This window comes from Microcaecilia unicolor, chromosome 9, assembly GCF_901765095.1.
Source record: "Microcaecilia unicolor chromosome 9, aMicUni1.1, whole genome shotgun sequence".
NCBI classification, from domain to species: Eukaryota; Metazoa; Chordata; class Amphibia; order Gymnophiona; family Siphonopidae; genus Microcaecilia; species Microcaecilia unicolor.
The window spans coordinates 205,656,815-205,683,384 of NC_044039.1; the positions used below are offsets into that span (position 1 = coordinate 205,656,815).

General features: G+C 43.5%; 1 protein-coding gene across 1 annotated transcript in view; it reads left to right on the forward strand.

Annotated features, from left to right (window-relative positions):
• Positions 1–26,570, forward strand: part of BTBD7 (BTB domain containing 7) — a 143,395-nt gene that overhangs the window by 49,792 nt on the left and 67,033 nt on the right. The window contains 1 exon segment of the mRNA XM_030215226.1: positions 7,717–8,799. Within this exon segment, the coding sequence (XP_030071086.1) occupies positions 7,717–8,799 (1,083 nt within the window).

The following is a 26,570-nucleotide window of genomic DNA, read 5'->3' on the forward strand; positions in this document are numbered from 1 at the left end:
CTTACCCGGGGCGAGGTACAATGTACGTACATAAAATATACAAATCAAAATATACCAAAAAAATCGCTTTTTGAACCTACTTCCAACAATGCAGAAAAGACCAAGCCCAAATGTGCCTTCAATGGATGTTTAAATGCCAGCAAGTGAGTCTCGTGCTTTAGTCCAGCTGGCAATTGATTCCATTCAGAGGCCCAGCAATCGAAATTGACCCTTTCCTAGTCACATCCGATCAAAATGTTTTCATAGCATTCTTCAAATGCACAGTAGTATCATGAAAACAAAGCTTGATGAACTAACATCAACAATTTAAATTTCACCCTAAACGCTACCGTAGCCATTTCAACCACTTAGGTGATCATATTTCAATAAACCAAGATGAGGTGTACTGCTGATTTCTGCATATTTTTAAAGGAGTGGATACAAGTTGCTGGAAATTCCAAATATACAATATTACAATAGTCTAGGCCAGTTAGCACCATAGCCTCAACTACAAAATCTACTGCTGGAAGTAGATGACACAGTCTACTCGAATGATATAATTTAAAGAATGAAGTTCGAATCAGGCGCTGAATCTGTGGTTGGAAGGAAAATCTAGACTCAATTCACCTAGAGTCCATGTAATTTCTCCATTAACTTCCTTTGAAGGAAGAATAGTCAGAAGACGGTTAGGTTCAGCTACACAAGGGGGGGGGGGGGGGGTTTCCTTGATAACAGCTTCTTGAGAAACATGTGCCATGTCAGAACAGTATCCCCTAGCCGACTTCTTTGTTGTACCAGATGAGTATACAGCTTTTTAATATTTTTGTATAAAGTGAAGAGAAGATATAAAGTTAAAATGCTAAAAATATGCTAAAATCTGACCTATGACGATTTGTGTGCAAAGGGCTCTGCAGTAAAGTATTGATCTGTGTGAACTGCACCGCTGAGGTCAAAAACATTTTTCAAATCATATATATTAAATACATCTCTGAATTTCAGATATTTGAGTATAGGTAACTTATTCTATGTGTAAGTTATATACAGTTTCTAGTTTTATAATCTTGTGCCCATAGTTTTGTTATCACTTTAGTGCTGTGAATTGTGTTTTATAAAAATAACAAAAGCATTCTCTCATGTTAAGCCCACATAAGAAGATAGAAGGTACATATAAATAAATAAATACACAGCGCTGTACAATTCAAACATAGAAGGACAGTCCCTGCTCAAAGAGCTTACAATCTAAACGACAAGAGAACAAACTAAGGACAAGTGAACAATCTAGAGGACGAGTGAACAGTTAATCTGATAGGGTGGATAGATTGGGGTATTTTATATTTCTCGAGCGGTTAGGCGCCGAAGGCAGCATTGAAGAGGTGAGTTTTAAGCAGAGATTTGAAGATGGGTAGGGAGGGGGCCTGGCGTATGGGTAAAGGAAGATTATTCCAGGCATAGGGTGAGGCAAGGCAGAATGAGCGGAGCCTGGAGTTGACAAAGAAACTAAAGGATTCAACTCTTTCTCTGAGGACAAACAAGTCATTTAATTCTCGCATGTGGGTGACGTCCACAGAGCCTGATGTGTAAACGCTGCCTACCATTCCTTTAATAGCTTCAGGCAGAGCTCCCACTGTGCATGCACTGGTGCCTTCCCGCCTGACTCGAGAGCATGGGATCAGCAGTCTTTCTAAATCCTCAGAGAAGTCACGTTTTGGTTTCTTTTATTTGTACCCCACACTTTCCCACTCATGGCAGGCTCAATGCGGCTTACATATTATATACAGGTACTAGTTCCTTAGTTCCCCAGGACCAGAATCCACCACCCTAACCACTAGGCCACTCCTCCAGTTTTCTCTTCAGCATATTTTTCTGTTCTCCTGAGATGCCTTCCCTCGTAGTTCCCCCCCCCCCCCCCCCCCCCCCCCCAATATCTTTCCTTATTTTTACCCTTTTTTGTTTGTTTGTTTGTTTGTTTGTTGAGTACATACTCCCTTTATTTCTTAGTGGACTTTTTCTCCAATTTTAAGTGCCCCTTTTTTTTCCTCGTTGTTGGCTTCAATACAACAAAACAGTGGGTAAAAAACCAGGAGTTCCAGAGTGAAGATGAACCAAACTTTATTAATCAGTATATTGTCTCGACACAACGTTGTGTTTCGGCCAAAGGGCCTACATCAGGAGTCTACAAATAAAAACGATATATAAACATAAAAGAGTATAACACTAAAAACAAATGATAATGCATATATAATCTGAAAACTATGCAGCCATTTTCCCTTCCATACTGTTACGTTTCAGAGTGAGTGAGTCCTTGGACCACAGTGGATCAGTACTGCCTGCTTGCCCAGGGGACAGACAGACTCTAGTAATAGGTAGGCGAGTCCCTGCTAAAGGAACCAGAACTGGAAGCTGTGCTGGGAGCTGAAACCTGGACTGGAAGAAGGAGTTTTGCTGGAAGCTGGAACCAGGTCTTGGAAGCAAGAGCTGTACTAGAAGCAGAAGCTGTGCTAGAGCTGGAAGTAGGAGCTTGGCTAGAAGCACAAGCTGTGTTGGAGCTGGAAGCAGAGGCTGTGCTGAAATCTAGAACCAGGACTGGAAGCTGGAGCTGTGCAGGACGCTGGAACCAGGATGACCTGTTGCAAGGCAAAGAGGCAGAGAGCAGCAACTGCAGAAGGCCCAGGGAGTGCATTCCAGCCTTAGTGCATAGGTAGGTGAAGCCTGATGAGTGAACTGTCTTGTATCATACACCCTGGTAGTTGGGGAAGTGGAATGTGAGTTAGCTTCGTGCTTCTATGTGTATGTGTGTATTGAAGTCTGCCCAGACTTTCCTAGAGTCCAAAATGTCCTGGACCTCATCCTTCTCGTCAGGATCCACAGATACTGCAGAAGGAACAGATGGCTTTTTCCTCCTCTGATTCAGTATCACAGGTTTGAGCAGAGATACATGGAAGACATTAGGCACCCATAATGTAGGTGGCAATCATAGTTGATAGGACACTTTGCGAAGAATCGGATATGGTCCAGTAAACCTGGGTGCAAACTTAGTAAAGGAAACTTTCAGTCCTAACTTCTGAGTGATTGGCCAAACCAGATCTCCGGGCTGAAATCGAGCAGGATGTCTCTTCTTATCGGCCTGCGGCTTGAGTCTTTTTGCCTTCTTCCACTGTAAGATATGGTGGCTGATTTAGCAGCCGGTACTGCAACAGCATCAGCTATAGGCAGAGGTATCCTAGGGTGTCATCCAAATACAACCTAGAATAGAGAGATTCTGGAGGACTCGCTCACATGATTATTATAGGTGAACTTAGCCACGGTTAATAATTGAGACCACATCATTTTGCAGAATAGATACGTAGCTGCACAGGAAAGTCTTTAGGATCTGGTTGACTCGTTCAGTTTGGCCATTGGTTTGCGGATGATATTCAGATGAAAAGTTCAGGGTAATATGCAGAGATTTACATAAACTCTGCCAAAACTTGGATGTAAACTGAACACCACGATCAGACACAATAGAAGCAAGTAACCCATGGAGATGGAAGATTTCCTTGAGAAATTGGCATGCCAAAGCAGGAGCTATCGGTAACCCAAGTAATGGGATGAAATGTGCCATCTTTGAAAATCAGTCAGTGACTACCCAAATAGTGGAAAACCCATCAGAATCAGAGAGGTCTGTTACAAAATCCATAGCTATGTGGGTCCAAGGTTTTTGGGGCACCGGGAGGGGTTGAAGTAGGCCCCAAGGCCGAGAGTGGGAGGGCTTGTGGCAGGCACAGACAGGACAAGAAACCCACAAAATCAGCCACATCCTTCTTCATGGTTGGCCATCAGTATGTCTGTTGAATACCGGAATGCCCAGCCCCCCTTGGAATCATGTCCCCATGTCAGTATTGTGTCCAAGAGGTGCGTGGAAACAACAGTCTTAAGTACATAAGTATTGCCACACTGGGTCAGACCAAAGGTCCATCAAGCCCAGCATCCTGTTTCCAATAGTGGCCAATCCAGGTCACAAATACCTGGCAAGATCCCGAAAAAGTTCAATACATTTTATGCTGCTTATCCCAGAAATAAGCAGTGGATTTTCCCCAAGTCAATTTTAACAATGGTCTATGGACTTTTCCTTTAGGAAGCCGTCCAGACCTTTTTTAAACCCCGCTAACCTAACTGCCTTTACCACATTCTCTGACAATGATTTCCAGAGTTTAATTACACATTGAGTGAAGAAAAATTTTCTCCAATTCGTATTAAATTTACTACCTTGTAGCTTCGTCGCATGCCGCCTAATCCTAGTATTTTTGGAAAGAGTAAACAAATGATTCACGTCTACCCGTCCCACTCCACTCATTATTTTATAGACCTCTATCCAGGGGTGTGCTGGTAAATTTTTAACAGGCTCTTGGACGTAGCCAGCTCTGCAGTTGTAAGGGCCAGGGTGGCCGGGGGGGGGGGGGGGGTTGAAAACAAAACTTGCCTCTCTCTCCTCCCTCCCTTTGTGCAGGCACGCTAGGCATACCTTTGCTGGCAGCCAATAAATGGACTGCCACCACTTCCAATGTCTTGCTCTGAGCAGCATGCTGGAACTTCTTTCACATGCTCGAGAAGTCCCAGCCTGCTGCTCAGAGCTGGAAACAGAGAGCTAGGAGCAGCAGCAGTCTATTTACTTGGCTGGCAGGGCTCAGCATCCCCACCAGTAAAGTAAAAGAGAATTCAGCAGGGGGCCCAAGCCCACATTTTGGGAGCCAGTTGTTAAAGTAGCCATGGAGGGCCCTACTTTAACAACTGGCTCCCAAAATTCTTAAAAACCGGCTCTTGCGAGCCTGTGAGAGCCTGCTCCAGCACACCACTGCCTCTATCATTTCTCCCTTCAGGTTGAATCAGTGTAGCTGCTGCGCAAGAATTTTAGCAGGATCTATAACCTAACTCAGGAGTCTCTTTGGAATGTGGAAATGAACAAGAGAGAATGTTGACCCAGAGGTTCTTCTCAGCTGGGCAAAAGACAACCTGGAAACCAAAACGAGCAAAGAACAAGGGCCATCAAGCCTTCCAGGGGATTAAGCTGCCGAGCTTCCTGTAAGTAAACAGGTTCTTGTGATTGATGGTCACAGTGAAAGGATGTCTGGCTCCTTTGAGAAGATGATGCCATTCCTCCAAAGTCATCTTGATGGCTAATAATTCTCGGACTCCTATGGTATAGTCCTCTTAGCTGGGGAAACTTTCTTGGAGAAGAAGGCACAAGGTAACATCTTGCCCACGTTGTTGGCCTGAGAGAGAATAGCCCTGGCCTCGATGGGGAAGCATCTACGTCCACATAGAAAGGCTTCTCAGGTTAGGATGCTGGAGATTAGGGGCTGAGGTAAAGGCATTCTTCAGATACTCGAAGGCTTCAAGCGCTTCCATGGTCCACTCCTGAGTATTAGCCTTCGAGTAAGGGTGATGAGTGGAGCCGTTACAGAAGAGTAATTCTGGACAAATCTACTATAATAAAACTCACCCTCAACTTTCTGAGGACACTGACGTCAGTGAAGCCAAGCCCTGACTTCCTTCAAAAAGGTTCGAAGGTTCGTGGTGGTGAAGCCACCAAAATCGCTCCAGGCCCCGCCCTCGAGGGCGGAGCAATGGCAGACCGACAAAGGGGTTGGCAGGGAGGGAGGCGGGGGGGTGGGAAATAGCTCCGGGCCCCGCCCTCGCGTCAAACGTCATGACGTTGGGGGTGGAGCAATGGCAGAACAATGAAGGGGTTGGCCACGGAGGGGGGGGGGGGGTGATGGCGATGAAAACCTTGCTAGTGCCCGTTTCATTTGCTCTGAAACGGGCCTCTTTTACTAGTTGTCAGTAATAATTTGCAAAGCCTAAGAAGCGTTGCAGTGCTTTACGCCCTTGGGGGCGAGGCCAATCAAGGATAGCTGACACATTGGCGTGATCCATCTTAAGGCCCTGATCTGAAATAATTAGTATCAAGTTATATGCCCCTCTCAGGTCCAACTTGGTAAAGACCCGGGCACCCTGAAGACATTCACAGAGCTCAGAGATTAGCAGAAGTGTCTGTTCATCATCGTAATGGCATTTAGTCTCTGGTAGTCAATGCATGGACAAAGGGTGCCATCTTTTTTTCCCCATGAAGAAAAATCCTGCTCCAGCCAGCAAGGTAGAAGAGTGAATAGACCCGTTCTGTAAATTTTCTGCAATATAATTCGACATGGCCTGAGTCTCTGGGATGGGAAGGGGATAAAAGGTGTTACTATGAGTTTTTTGTCTGTGCAGCAAGTTTTTCTTCATATTCTCATTCTGCCTTCTTGATTGATGCTTTGCATCTAGCCTGACAGTGCTTGTGTTGCCTGTTGAAGTGAGGGTCCTGGGGGGGGGGGGACACCCCGAACCTTCCTCTTCCGTCTGCCCATGCAGAGCAAAGTTTACTGCTCTGCAATCTAAAAAAAAAACAACAACTGGGTAAGTCAGAGCGTCCCCAGATACGTCCTATACAGTCACCATCTTGGATCTCCATATCTCATTATTGGGCTTTTTTTTTTTTTTAAATCTGGCTCCTGTGTTATGGCATCCCCTACCTCATCTATTGAGAGGGAAATGATCATTTGCTGCTTTTAATGCTTCCCCTTCCTAAACATTAGTGCATATAGGGTCCTGGGTCTTCCTGTTTTATTTATGTACTAGCCGTTGAGCCCGTGAAAACGGGCTACTTTTGGAATGGGGGGGTTCCGAGCCCCCCCTCCCCCCCCCGGAGTCGCTGCCGCCGCCCCTCCACCCGGCCCGAGCAGCTCTGTAAACTTACATCAGCACGCAGCAGCAGGCACATCAGCAAAGCTACCGTCGGGGCGGGCTTTCTTCTCTGCCTGTGTCCCGCCCTCGTGTGACGTAACGTCGGCGAGGGCGGGACAAAGGCAGAGAAGGAAGCCCGACGGCAGCTTTGCTGATGTGCCTGCTGCTGCGTGGTGATGTAAGTTCACAGTGGTCGGGCCAGATGGAGGGGCGGCAGCGACTCGGGGGGAGGGGGAGCGGTTCCGACGTCTGCAGCATGCCAGTAGAGACTTCCCTCTCGGTCCCGCCCCCATCATCGTGTATTGAAGCGGGGGCAAGGCAGAGAGGGAAGTCTGTACTGCGCATTTGCGAGTGAGTACGGTCACTCGCCGTTTATATGTTTGATGTTCGACTGAGCACATTCCTGTTGATTTTTTTGGCTTTCTTTTCTATGTATTCTGATACTGTATGCCGCTGTGTTCTTTTGTAAAGCAAGATGTTTTTTCCTCTGAATTTATTTAAATAGCAAGTAAAGCCAACTCTGTTAAAAGTGGTTGAAATGTGTAGGATCAAATTTGTGGTTTGTCCTTTTAGGAGGGGATGTTCATTTGATTTAACAGTTACTGTTTTTCTGCTTTTCCCTACAAAGTTATGGTATTCTGAAATATAGTGAAGGATCTAGACATGAACCTCTCTTTTACAGTTTTAAGGTATCCTAAATTTTGTCATGTAAGGAAGGGCTAAAGCAAAATACGGCTACGTTGGTTAAATAATGAGGATATGTGTTTTGGAAATTCTGTAAAGACTCATATCCTAATTATTTTTACACAGAAGGAAAACATTTACAAATAATTATTCAAAATTATGTGATGAAAAGATAAATTAATTTAAATAACATACATTTTTCCATTTATGTATTCAATATTTAATTTTGGGGCAATTTTTTAATCCATGACTGAAACATTTAACTATGTAATGTTTTTCTTTAATCTTCAGGCACATCATCCTACTCTCATCAAGGCTATGGCTATGAGTCAAAATTATATAGCCTTGACCACAGCCACGAAAAACCCCAAGACAAGAAAAAGAAAACATCTGGCCTTGCCACACTCAAAAAGAAATTTATTAAACGTCGGAAATCCAACCGGTCTGCTGATCATGCCAAACAGATGCGAGAACTCCTCTCTGGCTGGGATGTAAGAGATGTTAATGCATTGGTGGAAGAGTTTGAAGGAACTTCAGCTTTAAAGGATCTTTCTCTGCAAGCGAGTTTGGCAAGACCAGAAACCAGGACATTGCAAAAGGACATGGCTGACCTTTACGAATACAAATACTGTACAGATGTGGATTTAATATTTCAGGAAACATGCTTTCCTGTGCATCGTGCCATTTTGGCAGCAAGATGTCCATTTTTTAAAGCGTTGCTCTCATCCTCACCAGAATATGGTGCAGAAATAATAATGGATATCAATACTTCAGGTATAGATATGCCAATGTTTTCTGCCCTCTTACACTACCTGTACACAGGAGAATTTGGAATGGAAGACTCCAGGTTCCAAAATGTTGATATTCTTGTGCAGCTTAGTGAAGAGTTTGGAACACCTAATTCTTTAGATGTAGACATGCGTGGATTGTTTGATTACATGTGTTACTATGATGCTGTTCTTAGCTTTTCATCAGACTCTGACCTGGTCGAAGCTTTTGGTGGAAATCAGAACTGCCTTGAAGAAGAGCTCAGAGCTCACAAAGCTGTTCTTTCAGCTCGATCTCCATTTTTCCGAAACTTACTGCAGAGGAGAATACGGACAGGTGAAGAGATTACAGACCGAACACTGCGGACTCCAACTAGAATTATACTGGATGAAACCATCATACCAAAAAAATATGCTAAAGTCATTTTGCATTGTATGTATACGGATGTAGTGGACCTCACCTTTGTTTTGCACTGTAGCTCATCTGTGGGAAGTCTAAGTGAAGTTCAGGCTCTTGTAGCTGGAAAGCCGAACATGGCAAGGGCTGAAGAAGCTATGGAGCTTTATCACATAGCGCTGTTCTTGGAGTTCAATATGCTTGCACAAGGTAGGGCGTATTATTGTTTCCATTGTTGTGATAAAATTGAAAGTATAATTTTGGTTTTTATATTGGAATTCAGTACTACAGTATATATCTAATGATTTTTTAAATGATCTTATTATAGCTTTGTACTCATTTAAGTTACTAAGAGGTTACTAAATCTGCAGTAACGTCAGCCAGTAACACATGTAGCCATTGATGTTAATGAAACATAGGGCATGACAATAGAAAACATTGTGTAGCTTATCTAGTTTTTCTACTCACATCAGTTAGTTCTAGAACCTCTTTCCGTCCCTCACCTCTCTGAGTCCAAGAAGGCTTGGGACAAGCACTAAAACAATTACAAATCTCATAAGTTTGCTATTGTTTTCAATAGTGTCTGTGAATGTTTGGGGTCACAATATTGCGGCAAGCTCCGCCCACTGGCTTCAGCCCATAGAATGGGCCAGATTGACTCATTATGTCTTTTGTCATAAAACCTCCTAGGTTCTTACCAAGGACGTTAGATTGAGAGCAGAAGACAGGGTGTTCTGACCTGGTTTTACAGTCTGCTTTTCTGACACAGACTACTCAGTAATTACTGTGGATTCTTTTGGATTCGTATTAGGTAAATGAGACTTTTTTTATTAGAGGTTCTAAGGTCTAAGATACACGAGAGATATATATATATATATATATATATATATATATATATATATATATATATATATATAATGATTAAGCCATATAACTGAAAAGAAACAATACCTATAAACACTCATTACATCACTGATCCCTACGTCCAAGCAATGCTAGGAGTTTCTAGACCAGGAAAAGAAATAATACACTATAACATACATACGTCCATCACTGATCTTTACATCATCCAGGCGGGGGGGGGGGGGGGGGGGGTGCACAGCAAAAGCCAGGAGTTTCTTTGACCAGGAAATATGGTTTTCTGCGCAGTACGTACGCTACTCACAGACGAGCTCCCAATTTCACTGACAAAAACTCCCTTTTTTTATTAGGCTTAGAACTCATGTTCAGAGCTAAGGAAAATTACAGAATGCTTGAGAATTTCTCTGTTTTGGTAAACAAGCCATACTGTGGGAATGTGGTCACATGTTTCTCAGTCCAGGTGGCCAGTCTGAACTCGAAACAGGCTTCACCTCTCCCTTTATATACCAAATTAATTAGAGCTGTGCCTTATCTTCTTCTACATTCCAAATCATTTTCATACAAACAGAATTACTTCTGATCAAAAATACAGACTCCGAGTGCACTTGTCGGTCAAGACAGAGTTGAAAAAACAATTTTTAAAATTCACTTCTATTACACAGGGTGAGCCTATCTAGCCCATTATTTGGGCTGAAGCCAGTAGGCAGAGCTTGTCACCATTTTTGCTCACCTAAAACAATAGCAAATGCTATTGAAAACAATAGCAAAAGATTTTTAGAAATAAGGGACTGTCTATGCGTGATCCTTCTGTAAAAAGTCTAAAGCTGTTCCAGTTGGATAGGCAGTGCCTTAAAAGGTAGAGGACAAAAGATTTTTCTTTTTTTTTTTTTTTTTTTTTTTTTTTACTTGTTTGACAGCTTTTTAATTTATTTGAAAGCTTTCCATATGTAGATACAAATATCATGAAATAAAAATTGAATGTCACTAAAACTGCTTAAAAATTTTATTGTAGCTGGTAGAAACAGCAGTTATAAACTCTGTATTTTGTGCTCATTTTTCTACACTGTTCTCTACAATACAGATGGCCAAATTTCAGTGAGGATATCCTATTTTCCTAATGGTTCATCTTAACTGTTGTTGTAATCTGCCTTGGTAAGCCTGGTATAAAGTTGGAATATATTGAAATTAAATGGAAGTAAAATTAAACACTCCTTTCGTTGGGGTACATGGAATCACATCTTCACTTCATCTGTTTTGTAGAAGTTTACATTTTAGATACAGAAATAGATAATTCTGTTTTGAGAATGTTTAGGGACAAGTGGTTTTATAAGTCAAAATAAATATTTTGTTTCGTTCAGATCTCTTTTAACGTAACAAAATGGGTTCTAAGCCCCTAATGCACTTCATTGGTTTTCTTATATTTTGTTCTTGTGATGACTTTTATACTGTGCCAAAACAGAAAACTTGTATCTCTGTTCGATAATAAAAGGAGTTTCTTGTGAACTCTATCCACCTTATCAGGTTGTTTTGTGGCTATACATGAGGAATTGTGATATTGAATAAATAAGTATATGTTTTTGTTCCTAGTTGTACATTCAAAGCTTATATAATCCTTTTAAGAAAGCCAGTTAATTGTTTAACTTATTAGTGGAACATAGCCACAGAGGCGTGGGTTGCATTTTCAATATGGTAACATTAGAGCCCAGCTAAGGAACAGGTTACTTTGAGTTAGTCTTCGCTAGGCCAAACTTGCTTTCCTTGTGCCATCACCATCCAGTTGGACAGGCAGTGCCTTAAAGGGTGGAGGATTAAGGATATATATTTTTAACATTTATATCCCACATTATCCCAAGCAAACCCAGGTTCAATGTGGCTTACATTTGAAAATACAGTGAGACATAATAATAGAATTCAGTTATATCATGGGAGCAAGTAGATGGATATGTCTGAAACATTTAGCAAAGTTGACACGTAACTGGGCATTTAAAATTATGTCCTTTAATGATGCTGCTTGTTCAAAAATCATAGCCATAAGTATAGACAGTTATCCAAATATGTATTTATTTGTATTTTGCTTACACCTTTTTTTCAGTAGTGGCTCAGTGTGAGTTACATTCAGGTACACTGGGTATTTATCACATGCATAATATTATCACATGCATACACCAGAATAGGCATTCATACACACACTGCAAAAGTAAACAACTTCTACAGAGTGCATCCAAAACTTTTAATTTTTATTTTCTCATTTCCATCTTCCAAAATTCCAGACAGCAGATGTACAGATCAACAGGACCCAAAGCACTCCAAAACAAGTAAAAGCAGCACAGTTTGTACTTAATTGTTCCATCACCCTTAGGATTCCCTTTGGGTTTAAATCAAAACCAAGTACATGTAAGGACTGGATAAATGAATTAAAACAAAGTTTAAAGCAAATGCCCTTAATTTGTAATACTTGGTAGCAATGATGAAACAGTGATGGAATATTCACATTGCTAGCAGCCTGAGCCAACAGATTTATTTTCCATTGACTTGGCGGCTAATAGTGTGCCGAACTGACAATGTTGGCACATTTAGTCTGACGACAGAACTTCTGCATGAAGGAAGCCCTTCCCTCATTCATTACCTCTCTGTGGAACAGTAGTAATAAAAAAGGCAAATACATTTTTATAATGTAATCACTGCAATCCACAAAACAAAAGGAGCAAGTTCCCACGTCACATCTTTTTCTTTTGTTGTAGGCACAGGGGGAAAAGATGTTAAATGGTCTCAGGTTTCATCCTAATTAATTATTTTCTATTGTACTTATTAAGTCTGATAGTTAAGCACCTGATTCTCATAAGATGTCTGTTTTGGCGGCCCTTTACTAGGTGAAAACATCTCTGCATGAATACAAGCAGTCCCTATAACCAGCCCCTCCAAATGACACAATGATTTAAATTTTATAACTAATTACTACTCTTACTGATGAAACCAATACTTCCTCTGTGTACATCTGTATACTGCAGAAGCCGGCATGTTCAAAAATATAAGATCAAATAAAAATGCTACCAACAATAAAGAACAACAATGTGGATAGAGCAGCTCATAGATTTGCTTGCTTTGTTTTGGGCGAACGAGGATGACTTCTGTGCAGAGGAGAGGGAAAGGGAGATTAATTGGCTTCAGCTTTTTGATGTCAGCCCATCTCGTGTTATCTAACCTCCTTGGGCCTTACAGCCTAAGAAGACATAAACAGATCTCTCTCTCGATCTCTCTCTCTCTCCCCTCTCTCCTCTCTCTCTCCTCTCTCTCCTCTTTTCATCTGCAACCAAGACAAGATTCTCTCCATGTTCCACCCCCAGGCTCTTTTGATTACTGTCCACATACACAGAGCTCCATCCAGTCTGGCCAAGAAGATAAATTCATATGTGCTACTTTTTTATTTGTACTGTCCTCTTCAGGGCACAGACCATATAAGTCTGGCCAGCCCTCCCAACCACCAACCCCGCCTCCCACCACCACAGACTGTATGTCTGCCCAGCACTATCCTCGCCTCCCAACTACCAGTCCTGCCTCCCACCACCAGCTCTGGCACAGACCGTATAAGTCTGCCCAGCACTATCCCCGCCGCCCAACCACCAGCCTCGGCACAGACCGTATAAGTCTGCCCAGCACTATCCTCGCCTCCCAACTACCAGTCCTGCCTCCCACCACCGGCTCTGGCATAGACCGTATAAGTCTGCCCAGCACTATCCCCGCTGCCCAACCACCAGCTCTGCCACCCATTCTAGGCTAAGCTCCTGAGGATCCCTTCCTTCTGCACAGGATTCCTTTATGTTTATCCCATGCATGTTTGAATGTCTCCTTTACCAATTCAGCCTTCTTCTATTTCAAAAAGTACAAAGACTAGGGGACACTCAAGGACGTTATGTGGAAATACTTTTAAAACAAATAGTTTCGCTCTGCAGCTCTTTACTGGAGGATGTAGTAACAACAGTTAATTATCTGGGTTTGGAAAAGTCCATAGTCTGCTATTGAGACAGACATGGGTAAGCCGCTGCTTGCCCTAGGATTGGTAGCATGGAATGTTTCCACTATTTGGTTTTCTGCCAGATACTTGTGATCTGGATTGGCCACTGCTGGAAACAGGATACTGGGCTAGATGGACTATTAGTCTGACCTTGTATGGCTATTCTTATGTTTATGTGCTTAGTGGCTGACCACTTAACATTTCTGTTGTGCAGGCTGTCCCCTCCCCTTCAACACTGAGTCAGTGTGCCCTCCTCGAACATACCTCAATACACCCTGGTGGTCTAGTGGCCTCTTTGAGGCAGGAAAAATCCCCTCTCTTTCCTTCCCACTGCCGCTGATCCACTCACTGCCATCACTTCTTTAAAATGGCTGCCAGGACGGACTTCCGGTGACGTCATGACCGCGAGGGGTTGAAGAAAAAAGATCTCTCCGGCTTCAATCCCCCCTCCGCATGACCAGCTCACAAACCGCGATCTAAAATCGAAATTCGCCGCAGCCTGAATCGCTAGAGAGGCCGGCAACGAACATTTTAAATTAATTGGCGGCGTGATGGCAGCGAAAAATATACATAAAGATAAGCTCCGTGGTAGAGGAGCAGAAGACAAGATGGCGCCGCCCGCAAGCCCGCCGGGCCCGACAGTGTCATCGGCCTGGATCGCCGAAATAACTTCAGAAATGTCCTCAGTGTTAGAAGACATGTTGGATCGCCGGCTCTCCCCCATAAATACTAACCTGGAAAAGGTAAAAGAACAGCTCACGGATCTTTCTCGGGACTGTGCAGGCTTTCAAGCACGTGTGAGTGAAATTGAGGATAGAGTAACGGAGGTGGAGACAATACAAGATATAACTCAAAAAAAGCTGCAGGCGATGGAGGAAAAGATTGAGGACTTAGAAAATAGGTCCAGGAGAAATAATATCTGAGTGGTGGGCCTGCCAGAAGCGTTACCCAAACGGGGCTTGGAGGTCTTTTTGGCACGCTGGTTTGCCAGTGAACTACAGTTCCCAGAAGCCTCGGGGCCAATACAGATAGAACGGGCTCACCGCATCGGGATGAAAATGACTGGCACCAATAAACCAAGAGTGGTAATTCTAAGATTTTTGAATTATGCGCAAAAACAAGAAGTGATGAAGCTGCTGAGAACTGGAAAAGCATTGGAGTATGATGGAATCCCAGTAAGATGTTTCCAAGATTATTCAGCAGGGGTAGCAACACGGAGGAGACAGTTTTCGGAGGTTTGCTCAACACTATTCCAAAAGAAAATAAGATTTGCACTACAATACCCTGCCAAATTGCGGGTCACGCATAACGGTATTACTAAGACATATGAGACGGCAGGGGCGGCTAAAGAATTTCTACAACAGCTGGGAACAATATCTTCAGATGCAAGTTGAACAGCATAGAAAAGAGAACACTCTGAGAACACTGAGTAATGTTATAAGGAAAAGTCAGCAGAGACCTGACTGGTCAATATATGACAATACAGCAATCTCCCAGCCAAGAACAAAGATGGACCACTTATAGTAGCAGAAGGCTTGGCAAGATGGCTGCAGTTGGAAAGTTAAGGTTCAATGGTTTGTGAGTTAGACTTGACCTTTTTTTTTTTTTTTTTTTTTCTCATCTTGTGCTGTTGATTAAGACACTATATGGCAGACATGGCCAGTGGGTGAACCGGTTTGAACCCCTGGTAAGAGGGGTGAGACCCCGTAAGTGTCTGATCAGCCTGACAATGAAAGTTATGTTTAATGTAACATTGTATAATGCGGAGGGGGGAGGGAGAGACGTAAGGAAGTCGAGGTCCTAATTGGTGGACCTGAGAATAAGGGATACAGGATTTGGGGGGGGGGGGGGGGGGAGGGAAGAGGGATGCAAGCAGGACACAAGTCTTAATTAGGATGTAGAACATAACAGTGAAGCGGGCACAGTGGAGGTGCAAGTGGGGGGGGGGCAGAGGCTGGGATGTCCCCCTCGATTACAACAGTGGACATCTGTGGATATAGGCACACACCTTCAAATCCAAGAATAGTAAGAATACTAACGTGGAATGTAGGCGGAATTAATTCGCCAATCAAACGCTCTAAGATTTTACAACAACTAAATAGGCAGAAAGCAGACATAGCACTCTTACAGGAGACGCATCTGAACCAGATTGAACATGCCAAGCTCAGCACCTGGTGGGTTGGGGATTGTATAGCAGCAAATGCACAAGGTAAAAAGGGAGGAGTAGCGATACTAATTAGAAAAGGCATAGCCTCGGTAATTAATCCACTTCTGATTGATACTGAAGGCCGTTATGTTATAATGGAAGTGGTAGTTGGGAGACAGAAACTGCTAATCTGTAATGTTTATGCTCCAAATAGATACGATAGGAAGTTCTATCAAACTTTGATTAATTTTCTGATCAGGCAACCGCACGCAGCTATAGTGCTGGGGGGTGATTTAAATGCAGCTTGGGACCCCTCTCTGGACAGATCAGCCCCGGAGACGGCCTCTTCATGTTATAATAATAGAGGCCTCTTACAATTGAGCCAGATGCTAGGCCTGGTTGATGTGTGGCGGGTGCTGCACCCAGGTGAGAAAGACTATACACACCTGTCGCGGGCCCACTCCACTCAGTCGAGAATTGACTATATTCTGACATCACGTCAGATGTTTGGGGAAGTGACAACAGCAGAGATAGGACCGTACATGGTGTCGGACCATGCCTGGGTTAAGATAGAATGGATACCAAGTGGTACAACCCCACAGGAATATAAATGGCAATTTCCCCTGGAGCTCAGCTCAGATCCAGTGCTTAAAGGTAGATTACAAGCTCGCTGGGCGGAATATAGCACTCATAATCAAGAACACATAGAAGACCCAGTTTTGTTTTGGGAAGCGGCTAAGGCGGTTCTTAGAGGCGAAGTTATAAGTCACACGCACTTTGTGAGGAAGACACGAGATAGAAAGATCTTGCGTTTAAGTAACCAACTTTGTAAGACACGGAGGAGATATGGGGAGACACACGCGATAGGTGATAAACAACAAGTGTTAGAGCTTCAAACCGCCTTAAATGTACTTTTGCAAGAAAGGGCACACAAGTCACAGCTCTACTATAGATATATGCTTTATAAACACGGTAATAAAGCAGGCAAGTTAATGTCAAAAATAATTAACCCCCGGGGAGGGACGAAGAACATTTTGGCACTGAGGCAAAGGGGGGGGAGGGCTCCACACATCAGATAAAGCAATATGTGAAACTTTTCGGGCCTTTTATCAAGGGCTGTACGCTTCCCCAGAGGAAGACGGTCTGTTAAATCAGATGTATTTAGAAAATCTGGCTTTACCAAAGCTTACAATACAAGAGTTGGACAGTCTCAATCAATTAATTACTGAGGATGAAGTCAGTCTAGTTATTGCCCGCAGCCCGCGACTAAAAGCCCCGGGACCTGATGGTTTAAGGGGAGAATTCTATAAATTAATGGAAGGAGGAGTTATACCTGCAATTACTAGATTTTTGAACCAACTGATAGAGAGACAGAGGTTACCCCCAGACTTGAATAGGGCTCAAATAATAGTCTTGTTGAAGCCGGGGAGGGACCCTCTAGAGCCGACATCGTACCGGCCTATCTCCCTATTAAATTATGATACCAAGTTGTTGGCAAAAATCTTGGCTAATAGACTGGCGAGGCTGCTCCCAAGGTTGATTCATGAAAGTCAGGTGGGATTTGTGGGAGGTAGAGCAGTGAGTAAAAACTTGAGAGCAATACTGACATCACTAGAACACAGCTCGCAGGCGAAGGTAGCATCATTGCTGATCAGCTTTGATGCGGAAAAGGCCTTTGATAAGGTTCACTGGAAGTTCCTTTTTGATACGCTGGAACATTATGGATTTTCAGGGAGATTTGTTGAGGCAATTCATGCTTTATATGCCAACCCATGTGCCACCCTGAGAGTAAACGGGATAGAATCGGAAAGTTTCTGTATTAGGAGGGGCACAAGGCAGGGGTGCCCATTGTCCCCTCTTCTCTTTGTTTTGGTTTTAGATCCCCTTATCAGAGATATCATGGCAAACCCTTTGATCCGGGGAGTTGGCTTAGGGACCCACATGTTTAAGATTGCAGCATTTGCGGATGACATTTTGGTACATCTCACAAACCCAAGGGAATCCTTAGACACGTTACTGGAAACCTTTCGTGAATATGGCGATTACTCAGGTTTCCGTATTAATCTAGACAAATCAGAAGCGCTGGCTTCGCCAGAGGTGAACCAGAGGGACTGGGTCCCTGAATTTCCGTTGAGATGGGCTAGAGAGTCTTTTAAATATTTAGGAATCCGACTCACAATGAATACATTAGATTTATATCAGTTGAATGTTAAAATCTTACTGGAATATACTAAAGCTAAATTGGACTCTTGGATGAGTTTGCCACTGTCATTAATGGGACGGATACATGTAGTACAAATGGTGTTGTTTCCGCGCTGGTTGTACGTTCTTCAAACTTTACCCATACGCCTATCGCGGTCTGATTTGAGGCGGATGATGCGTCTTTTTAGTAGATTTTGCTGGGCAGGCAAAAAGCCCAAAGTTAGCCAAAATCTGTTAATAGGGAGCTGGAGACAGGGGGGAATGGGTATCCCGGATGTGTTCCTATATAATCAGGCGTGTTTGCTGCGCCACTTAGGTGATGTGGTGAATGCCACACAATATTACACACCTATGGGCTTGGAGGAAGCTTTTTTTGCTCCCTATGATATACTAGCATTGCTCCATTTACCTCGTAGTCAGCTCCCTTCTAAATTTAAAAAAAGTATAATACTGCAGCCCCTTCGGGAGGCGTGGCAGTGGTGGATGCGGCAAATGGGGGGCCACCCACACGTTACAGATCAAATCCCAATCGTAGGCAATCCTGTTTTTGAAGCAGGGATAGATAACCCGACATTTGGCAGATGGCAAGGGCTGGGCATCACAAGATTGGAACACCTATTATTGGACAATGGGGAAATGATAACATTTGACGCCATTCAAGATAAAGTGGGATCAGCTTGGGGCAATAGATTTGCCTATGCACAGGTCCGACACTATGTGAAATCCCTGAGCCAAGTACCCCTGAGAGGGCGGATGGGGGAGCTGCTAAGGGTTTTTTTTGAGGAGTTACAGATAGAGAAACAATCTGTATCAGCATTGTATGGGGCACTGGCTAGGCGTAGGTCCCAGAGGCAATATGTTGATCTTAAGCGAAAATGGGAACAAGATCTGGGGACCTCCCTGGCAACATGGGATGTGTCAGCTACCTTGAAGGGCATCCGGGCGTTGGTAACAGATGAGAGGCTGAGGGAGTGTGGTTATAGAGTGGTCCTACGGGGGTATATGTCTAGAACACAACTGGCTCATATGTTGGGGCCGGACAACTCGGGGTGTTCTAAATGCGGAGGGGGTCCCAGCTCGTTATATCATGCATTATGGCAATGCCCCAAGGTGCGCATGTTTTGGCAGAGGGTAAGAGGGTTTTTGATTCGATTGGGGAACAGAGTTCAAGGAACGGAGCGGCAGTTTCTGTTGGATCAACCAAGAGCGTTTGCTCCATTAGGCGCCCCTGCTATAATGTTATGCAGGAAGCTGAGCTTGGTAGCGCGGAAATGCATTATGCAATACTGGGTCTCATCGGAAGGACCAGCTTACTGGCATTGGCGCAATCAGGTGCATCTTCTGGCCTCTTGGGAGGCTAGGGATTCAAAACAATCGCCTAAACGTAGAGTGCGCTTTCTACAGATTTGGACACCATACCTGCAAATACTCAGCCCAAGGGGACGTAGTCTGCTTGTCAATGCCTGATAAATAGCGGTATATTGGAGAGTAAGGGCACCATGTAGTAGTAAATTAGTCTAGAGTGGATCTGCTTGCAAGGGGGAGGAGGGACTGGGTGGGGGGCTGGAGGGGTTGAGTGTGATGTATATGGCTAAAGCCTGGCAGTGCTCTAGAGCTTTAATGTTTCATTTTCTGATATTTGTGATAAGCACTATCTTACCTAATGAAGTATTCAAGTGTTTGATATTAGGAACATGAGTCATTTAAAACCTAATGTAAACATGGGCCAAGGAATCGTTAAGAGGGGAGGGGGGAGAAAAATGGGGACGAAAAGTGTTTGGCGAAGTTGAATATGTTGCAAGAATGCTGTTTTGTATATCAAGCAATGCTATATGCATATTCTACATTACTTTGTATTGTGATAATCGTTAATAAAACAGTTTAAACATAAAATGGCTGCCAGGACTTCAAGTGGTGTCCTCACAAGACTTCCACAGAAGTCTCGTGAGGTCGCCACTTGAAGTCTCGGCAGCCATTTTGATAAAGCAGCGGCTACTAGACTACCAGAGTGCATTAAGGTACATTCAAGGAGGGCACCCTGAGGTTCAGGGGGGAAGGGAAGGCTCGCCTACACTTCCACAGGAAACTCCGCAGGACCTGGGTCCATTCCTGCGGACCTGGAGCCCACTAACCACGTTCCCTTGCAGCTCTCTCTATCCAGGATCCAGTCAGTGGCTTAGCCATGGGTGGGCACAGGCACACCTACTATGGGCTCAGGCCCACCCAGTAGCAGCACACCTATGATTGGTTGTTGGGGATCCCAAAGCCCCGCCAGTTGAAAACTCCCAACACCTCTCCCTCTCGTATACCTTTTAAAGAGTATAACTTCGCCAGCAGTGAGCTGTGTGACATACACACTGCTTGAGCCAGCCTGTTTATTAATTTATCTGCTCTTCCCAACCCAGAGGAATGCTCCACACACTCCAGTAGTTAGGGAAAAACAAAGTGGATACCACACAGATAGATATGAGAAAATAGTATTTATTTTCAGGCACTTACCAAGCTGGAAAATACAGACTATGAGCTTTTCTCATGGAAGAAATACAAAGTCTGTACATAGGTACTATCTCTAAGCACTTCTCCAACTACATTCAGCTGACAGCCACTTCTTATACCTTTCTGTCTACATACAGTTCCAGCAGAATGCTAATCATTAGTTTCGATCACTGATCAAGCTAAGTTGGGAGGGCCAAAGCTACCTAGCACGTTTCCACTTGCCACATCGGAGTCCATTTCGCCAGCAACCTTTATCTTATCATACCAGACATCAAAAACTGCAGAGAGCTAACCACAAACATTAGTAAACATCTTCCATGGAAAATTGCCTCATGTTTCTGTATCTGCAAAGCCTGTCAGCTTAGCTTGTCACAAGAGCTTATGTGCCTCAGGGTCACAAAGAGGCTATGCTTTTTAGACTTAAACTGTCAGCTTCAGGACTTTGGTTCAGAGAAGGCCCAGACAGGTTCATTATTACCAAGCCCCACAGCCTTCCTTCTGATGTACTGTGCCTATGCAGAAACAGGAAGATGCGTCAGAAGGAAGGCTATGGGACCGGCACAAGCAGTGTGTATCAGTTGTGCTGCTTGCTGCCAGCGAAGATGTGCTCTTAAAGGTACACAGGCGGAGGGGATCTGAGAGACCAAATTGCTTGGGGGGGGGGGGGGGGGGGGGTCAGAGACCGGATTGCCTGCAGTAGGTGGGAGGGGGGCTGAGACCAGGGGGACGAGAGAGAGACCAGATCGCTAGACTTTTCTGGAAAGTGTTTGTTTTACTATCTTACTTTGAGGGGAATAATCGAACGGCGGCGGCCATCTATATGGCCAGCGATGCAAAGAGCAGTCCCAAACCATATTATCAAAAAAGATGGCCGGCCATCTTTCGTTTCGATAATACGGTTGGGGCTGGCCAAATGTCAGAGATGGCCGGCCTCGTTTTTCACCGATAATGGAAACCGAGGCCGGCCATCTGAAACCCGGCCAAATCCAAGGCATTTGGTCGTGGGAGGGGCCAGCATTTGTAGTGCACTGGTCCCCCTCACATGCCAGGACACCAACCGGGCACCCTAGGGGCACTAATAAAAAATATAAATAGCTCCCAGGTGCATAGCTCCCTTACCTTGGGTGCTGAGCCCACACAAAACCCACTCCCCACAACTCTACACCATTACCATAGCCCTTATGGGTGAAGGGGGGCCTACATGTGGGTTTTGGGGGGGGAGGGGTTGGAGGGCTCCCATTTACCACCAAAAGTGTAACGTGGGGGGGGATGGGCCTGGGTCCACCTGCCTGAAGTGCACTGCACCCACTAAAAACTGCGCCAGGGACCTGCATACTGCTGTCAGGGAGCTGGGTATGACATTTCAGGCTGGCATACAGGCTAGCACAAAAATGTTTTTTAATTTTTTTTTTTGCTGGGAGGGGGTTGGTGACCACTGGGGGAGTAAGGGGAGGTGATCCCTGATTTCCTCCGGTGGTCATCTGGTCAATTGGGGCACTTTTTTGAGACTTGGTCCTCAAAAAAAAAAATGGACCAAGTGAAGCCGGCGAAATGCTCCTCAAAGCCGGCCTTCTTTTTTTCCATTATCAGCTGAAGCCGGCCATGTCTTAACAACACCTCCCATACCCTTCCGAAACGCCCTGTTTAACTTTGGCCGGCTCTGCGACGGAAAGCAGTTGGAGCCGGCCAAAATCGGCTTTCAATTATACTGATTTCACCGGCTTCAAGAGATGGCCGGCCATCTCCCGATTTGTGTTGGAAGATGGCCGGCGATCTCTTTCGAAAATAAGCTGATTTGTCTTCCACAGTGGTCCTCATTTTTGCTCAGTGGTCTTTGCAGATATCATCCCATGATCCAGGAAGCCAAAATGTTTTTATTGATAACATACATTGTCATGCATTTATCTCCAGAAAGCAAGCTTCAGCCTTTTTTCTTCTCTGGGAGAATTGATCTTCCAAATGGGGCAAACATTAGCACACTTAATAGTTTGCACGAGAAAGTATTGTGTGTTAATGTAGGTGGAAAGGCAAGAACTTTGCTATACTTTCCAGAGGTGTAAAACTTTCAAAATTGTATTTATTTATTTATTGCATTAATGTGTTTACATGTTGTTTGTGCATTTTATCATATTGCTTTTGCTGTGCTCATGGGTAATGAGCTATTTAAGTACTTTGCATTTCAACCTCATTAGCATAGAATTTACATTAACGTTAACACCAGCAATTTTTATATGTTAATATCTGTTATTGTGCATTAACCCCTTGTAGTAGACGATTGTGTTGAGGCTTATTGTTATCATTATTCTGCTTTTAGTACATTGACCCATAGTGAGTTGTGTTGTAAGGATTTATCACATTCCTTTAAAGAGTGCAAAATATCTGATTTTATATACGGTGGTATTTTAAAGCCTTTTGAAGGGGTTATTTTAAGCTTTTTAAAGCATTGTAAACAAGTGGGTAGGGAAGAATAAAAGGATGGAAATTGGACAACTGAGTGGAAAAGCCATCTGAATTGTACCCTCAAGAAAGGCAGTATTTCAAGTGGAATAAACAAAAATTAACAGCGTTTTAAATCTTTAAAATGTATTTATGCTTGTTTGTAATTGTTAAAATCTTAACATGGTAGGCACTGAAGCATATAGCATTTACTGCTTATTCACAAATAGAAGAAAAAAAAGTCTGTCTTTGGAAAGAAACTTTATAGGGAGGGATCATGAAAGTATGTGAAGGGTTATAGACATCTAAGTCAGACAAAGCAGCCAGCTAAGTGTGCTATAGAAAGGAACAAGAGAGACACATTTATAGCTGCTACTATTACAGGCTCAATGGGGTTTTTTATCAGAGGCTCATAAAGTACATTTTTTTTTAAATTTAGAAAAGGACTACATACTGCAGCTTAGGAACGCACAGAGGGAAGCCTTGGGTTGAGCAAGCTGTGAGGAAGAGGGCACTTGCAGATTGAGTATGAAAGAGATCGAGCAGTGTTGAGGATCAGGCAGGTAATAGAGCAGAACCTGGGGAAGGAGTGGAACAGTGTTTCATGGGTCTCTGGTGCCCCCCCCCCCCCCCCATCACATCTTGTATGGAAGCCGAAATTAAGTTATGTCCAATAAAAAAGGTATCATCTTATTTTCTTTTCCATGTTTTATTTTGTTTGATTTCTATAGATTCTACATGGAATGTTGCTATTCCATTAGCATCCATGTAGAAGTCGGCCCTTGCAGATCACCAATGTGGCCGCGCAGGCTTCTGCTTCTGTGAGTCTGACGTCCTGCACGTACGTGCAGGACGTCAGACTCACAGAAACAGAAGCCTGCGCAGCCTTCTACATGGAATGTTGCTAGTGGAATAGCAACATTCCATGTAGAATCTCCAATAGTAGCAACATTCCATGTAGAATCTCCAATGGTATCTATTTTACTGTCATAGTAATGCTTGAATGTTTTCACTTATATACACTGTCAGCTAGCACATTTGCTTATTTCCGATCTGAGGAAGAAGGGCAACCTTCGAAAGCTAATCAAGAAATGTATTGTTATGTCCAATAAAAAAGGTATCATCTTATTTTCTTTTCCATGTTTTATTTGGTTTGATTTCTATAGATTCTACATGGAATGTTGCTATTCCACTAGCAACATTCCATGTAGAAGTCGGCCCTTGTAGATCACCAATGTGGCCGCGCAGGCTTCTGCTTCTGTGAGTCTGACGTCCTGCACGTATCAGGACGTCAGACTCACAGAAACAGAAGCCTGCGCAGCCTTCTACATGGAATGTTGCTAGTGGAATAGCAACATTCTATGTAGAATCTCCAATAGTAGCAACATTCCATGTAGAATCTCCAATAGTAGCAACATTCCATGTAGAATCTCCAATGGTATCTATTTTACTGTCATAGTAATGCTTGAATGTTTTCACTTATATACACTGTCAGCTAGCACATTTGCTTATTTCCGATCTGAGGAAGAAGGGCAACCTTCGAAAGCTAATCAAGAAATGTATTAAGTTATGTCCAATAAAAAAGGTATCATCTTATTTTCTTTTCCATGTTTTATTTGGTTTGATTTCTATTGACTAACACGGCTACCACACTCCTCTACTTAAGCTGACAGCAGGAAAGTGCAGCTGCTGATGCAGCAGGGCCTGGTGCTTCTCTAACTTGCTCTTCTTGCCTTCAATACGTTTCTTGCAGATAAGTCTCCTTATTGTAAAGTTCCTTTTGAGAATTTGCATTGCACAGAGCACTTTGATGGAAATGGGAGAAATGGGACTTGATATACCGCCTTGCCACTACATTCAAAGCGGTTTCCATAGTATATTCAGGTACTTATTTTGTACCAGGGGCAACGGAGGGTTAAGTGACTTGCCCTGAGTCACAAGGAGCTGCAGTGGGAATCAAATTCAGTTCCCCAGGATCTAAGTTCACTGCACTAACCACTAGGCTACTCCTGATTTTGAAGAGAGGTTTTTTTTTTTAATGCCAAAGTTATTAAATCCCCGTTGCACTATTTGGAAGACTGCTGAGGTTAGGTTCTGAGGTTTTTTCCTTCTCTTTCATTTATTAGAGTCTTGTGTATATTCTGAATGTTTGCCTGTCAGTTGTTCTACATGAAGAGTATATGTTTTGATTTATTTGTGGGTTCTCTTCTTTTATCCGATTAGGGTTATACTAGTATAGTAGTTAAAAATTTAATGCCAAGAAGTGCAGAGTGATTCACTTAGAGTGCAGAAATCCAAAGGAGATGTACCAGATAGGAGGTGAGAGATTGATAAGCACAGCTCAGGAGAGGGACCTTGGAGGGGGTGATGTCTGAGGATCTCAAGGTGACAAAACAATGTGACAAAGTGGTGGCCACAGCCAGAAGGATACTAGGGTACATAGAGAGGGGTATAACTAGCATAAGAAAGGAGGTGTTGATGCTCCTGTACAAGTCGTTGGTGAGTCCCCACTTGGAGTATTGTGTTCAGTTTTGGAGGCAGCATCTTACTAAGGACGTAAAAAGACTTGAAGCATTTCAGAGAAAAGTGATGAAAATGGTATGGTGTTTGAACCACAAAACGTTAACCTGAAAAACAAACCTTTTTCGGAGATGGGAAGGGTGTAGAACTAGAGGACATAAATTGAGGTTGAAGAGTGGGGGGGGGGGGGGGGGGACGACAGACTCAGGAACAATGTCAGGAAGTATTTTTTCACAGAGAGGGTGGTAGATACTTGGAATGCCCTCCCGCAGGAGGTGGTGGAGATGAAAATGGTAACAGAATTCAAAAATGCATAGAATAAACACAAAGGAAATGCTGTTTAGAATGGACCCACAGAAGATTAATGGAGAATGGGTGGCAACATTGGTAATTGGGAAGCAAATCCAGTGCTGGGCAGACTTCTACAGTCTGTGCCCTGAAAATGGCAAGGACAAATCAAGGTCAGGTATACATATAAAGTATAAAAACAGAGAGGGGTTCGCACTCTCCACAGCAATCGAACACAACAAAAAAATGGAGTGGAGAGGACCAAATATCAAGAGATCAGTCGCCACACAGAAGGGTAAGATGCTCCAGAATAACCTTTATTAGGACCCAACACAGTCCGTGTTTCGGCTATATCAGCCTTCTTCAGGGGTCAATCGATGGATGTTCGATAGTATATCGATTGATGGAGCATTAGATAGTCAACTGATTGAAATCACAAAAACCTTGACAAGCACTTCGTATAACGCACTGCTGCAAAATTTCATCTTACCCTTGTGTGTGGCGACTGATCTCTTGATATTTGATACATATAAAGTATCACATACAATCTGCCATCATCTACTATGTTACCCTGGAGGAAAGGAAAGAGAGGGGTGATATGATACCGATATTCAAATATTTGAAATGGCTTAATATACAAACAAACCTTTTGCAGAGGAGGGAAGGTGGTAGAACTAGAGGACATGAATTTAGATTGCGAAGCAGGGGGGTGGGGAACGAGGACTCAGGAATAACATCAGAAAGTACTTTTTCAAGGAGAGGGTAGTAGATGCTTTGAATGCCCTCCTGTAGGAGGTGTTGGAGATGAATACAGTAACAGAATTCAAAAATGAGTGGGATACACACATAGGAATCCTGTATAGAAGGCATGGAGCCAAACAAGCTTAGCATTGATTAGATGGCAACACTAGCGATTGAGGAGCAAATCTATTGCTGGACAGACTTCTACGGTTTGTGCCTTGATCATAACTGGACAGATTCAGCTTCAGTAGTTGGAGAGCAAGGGCAGTGTGGGGCAGA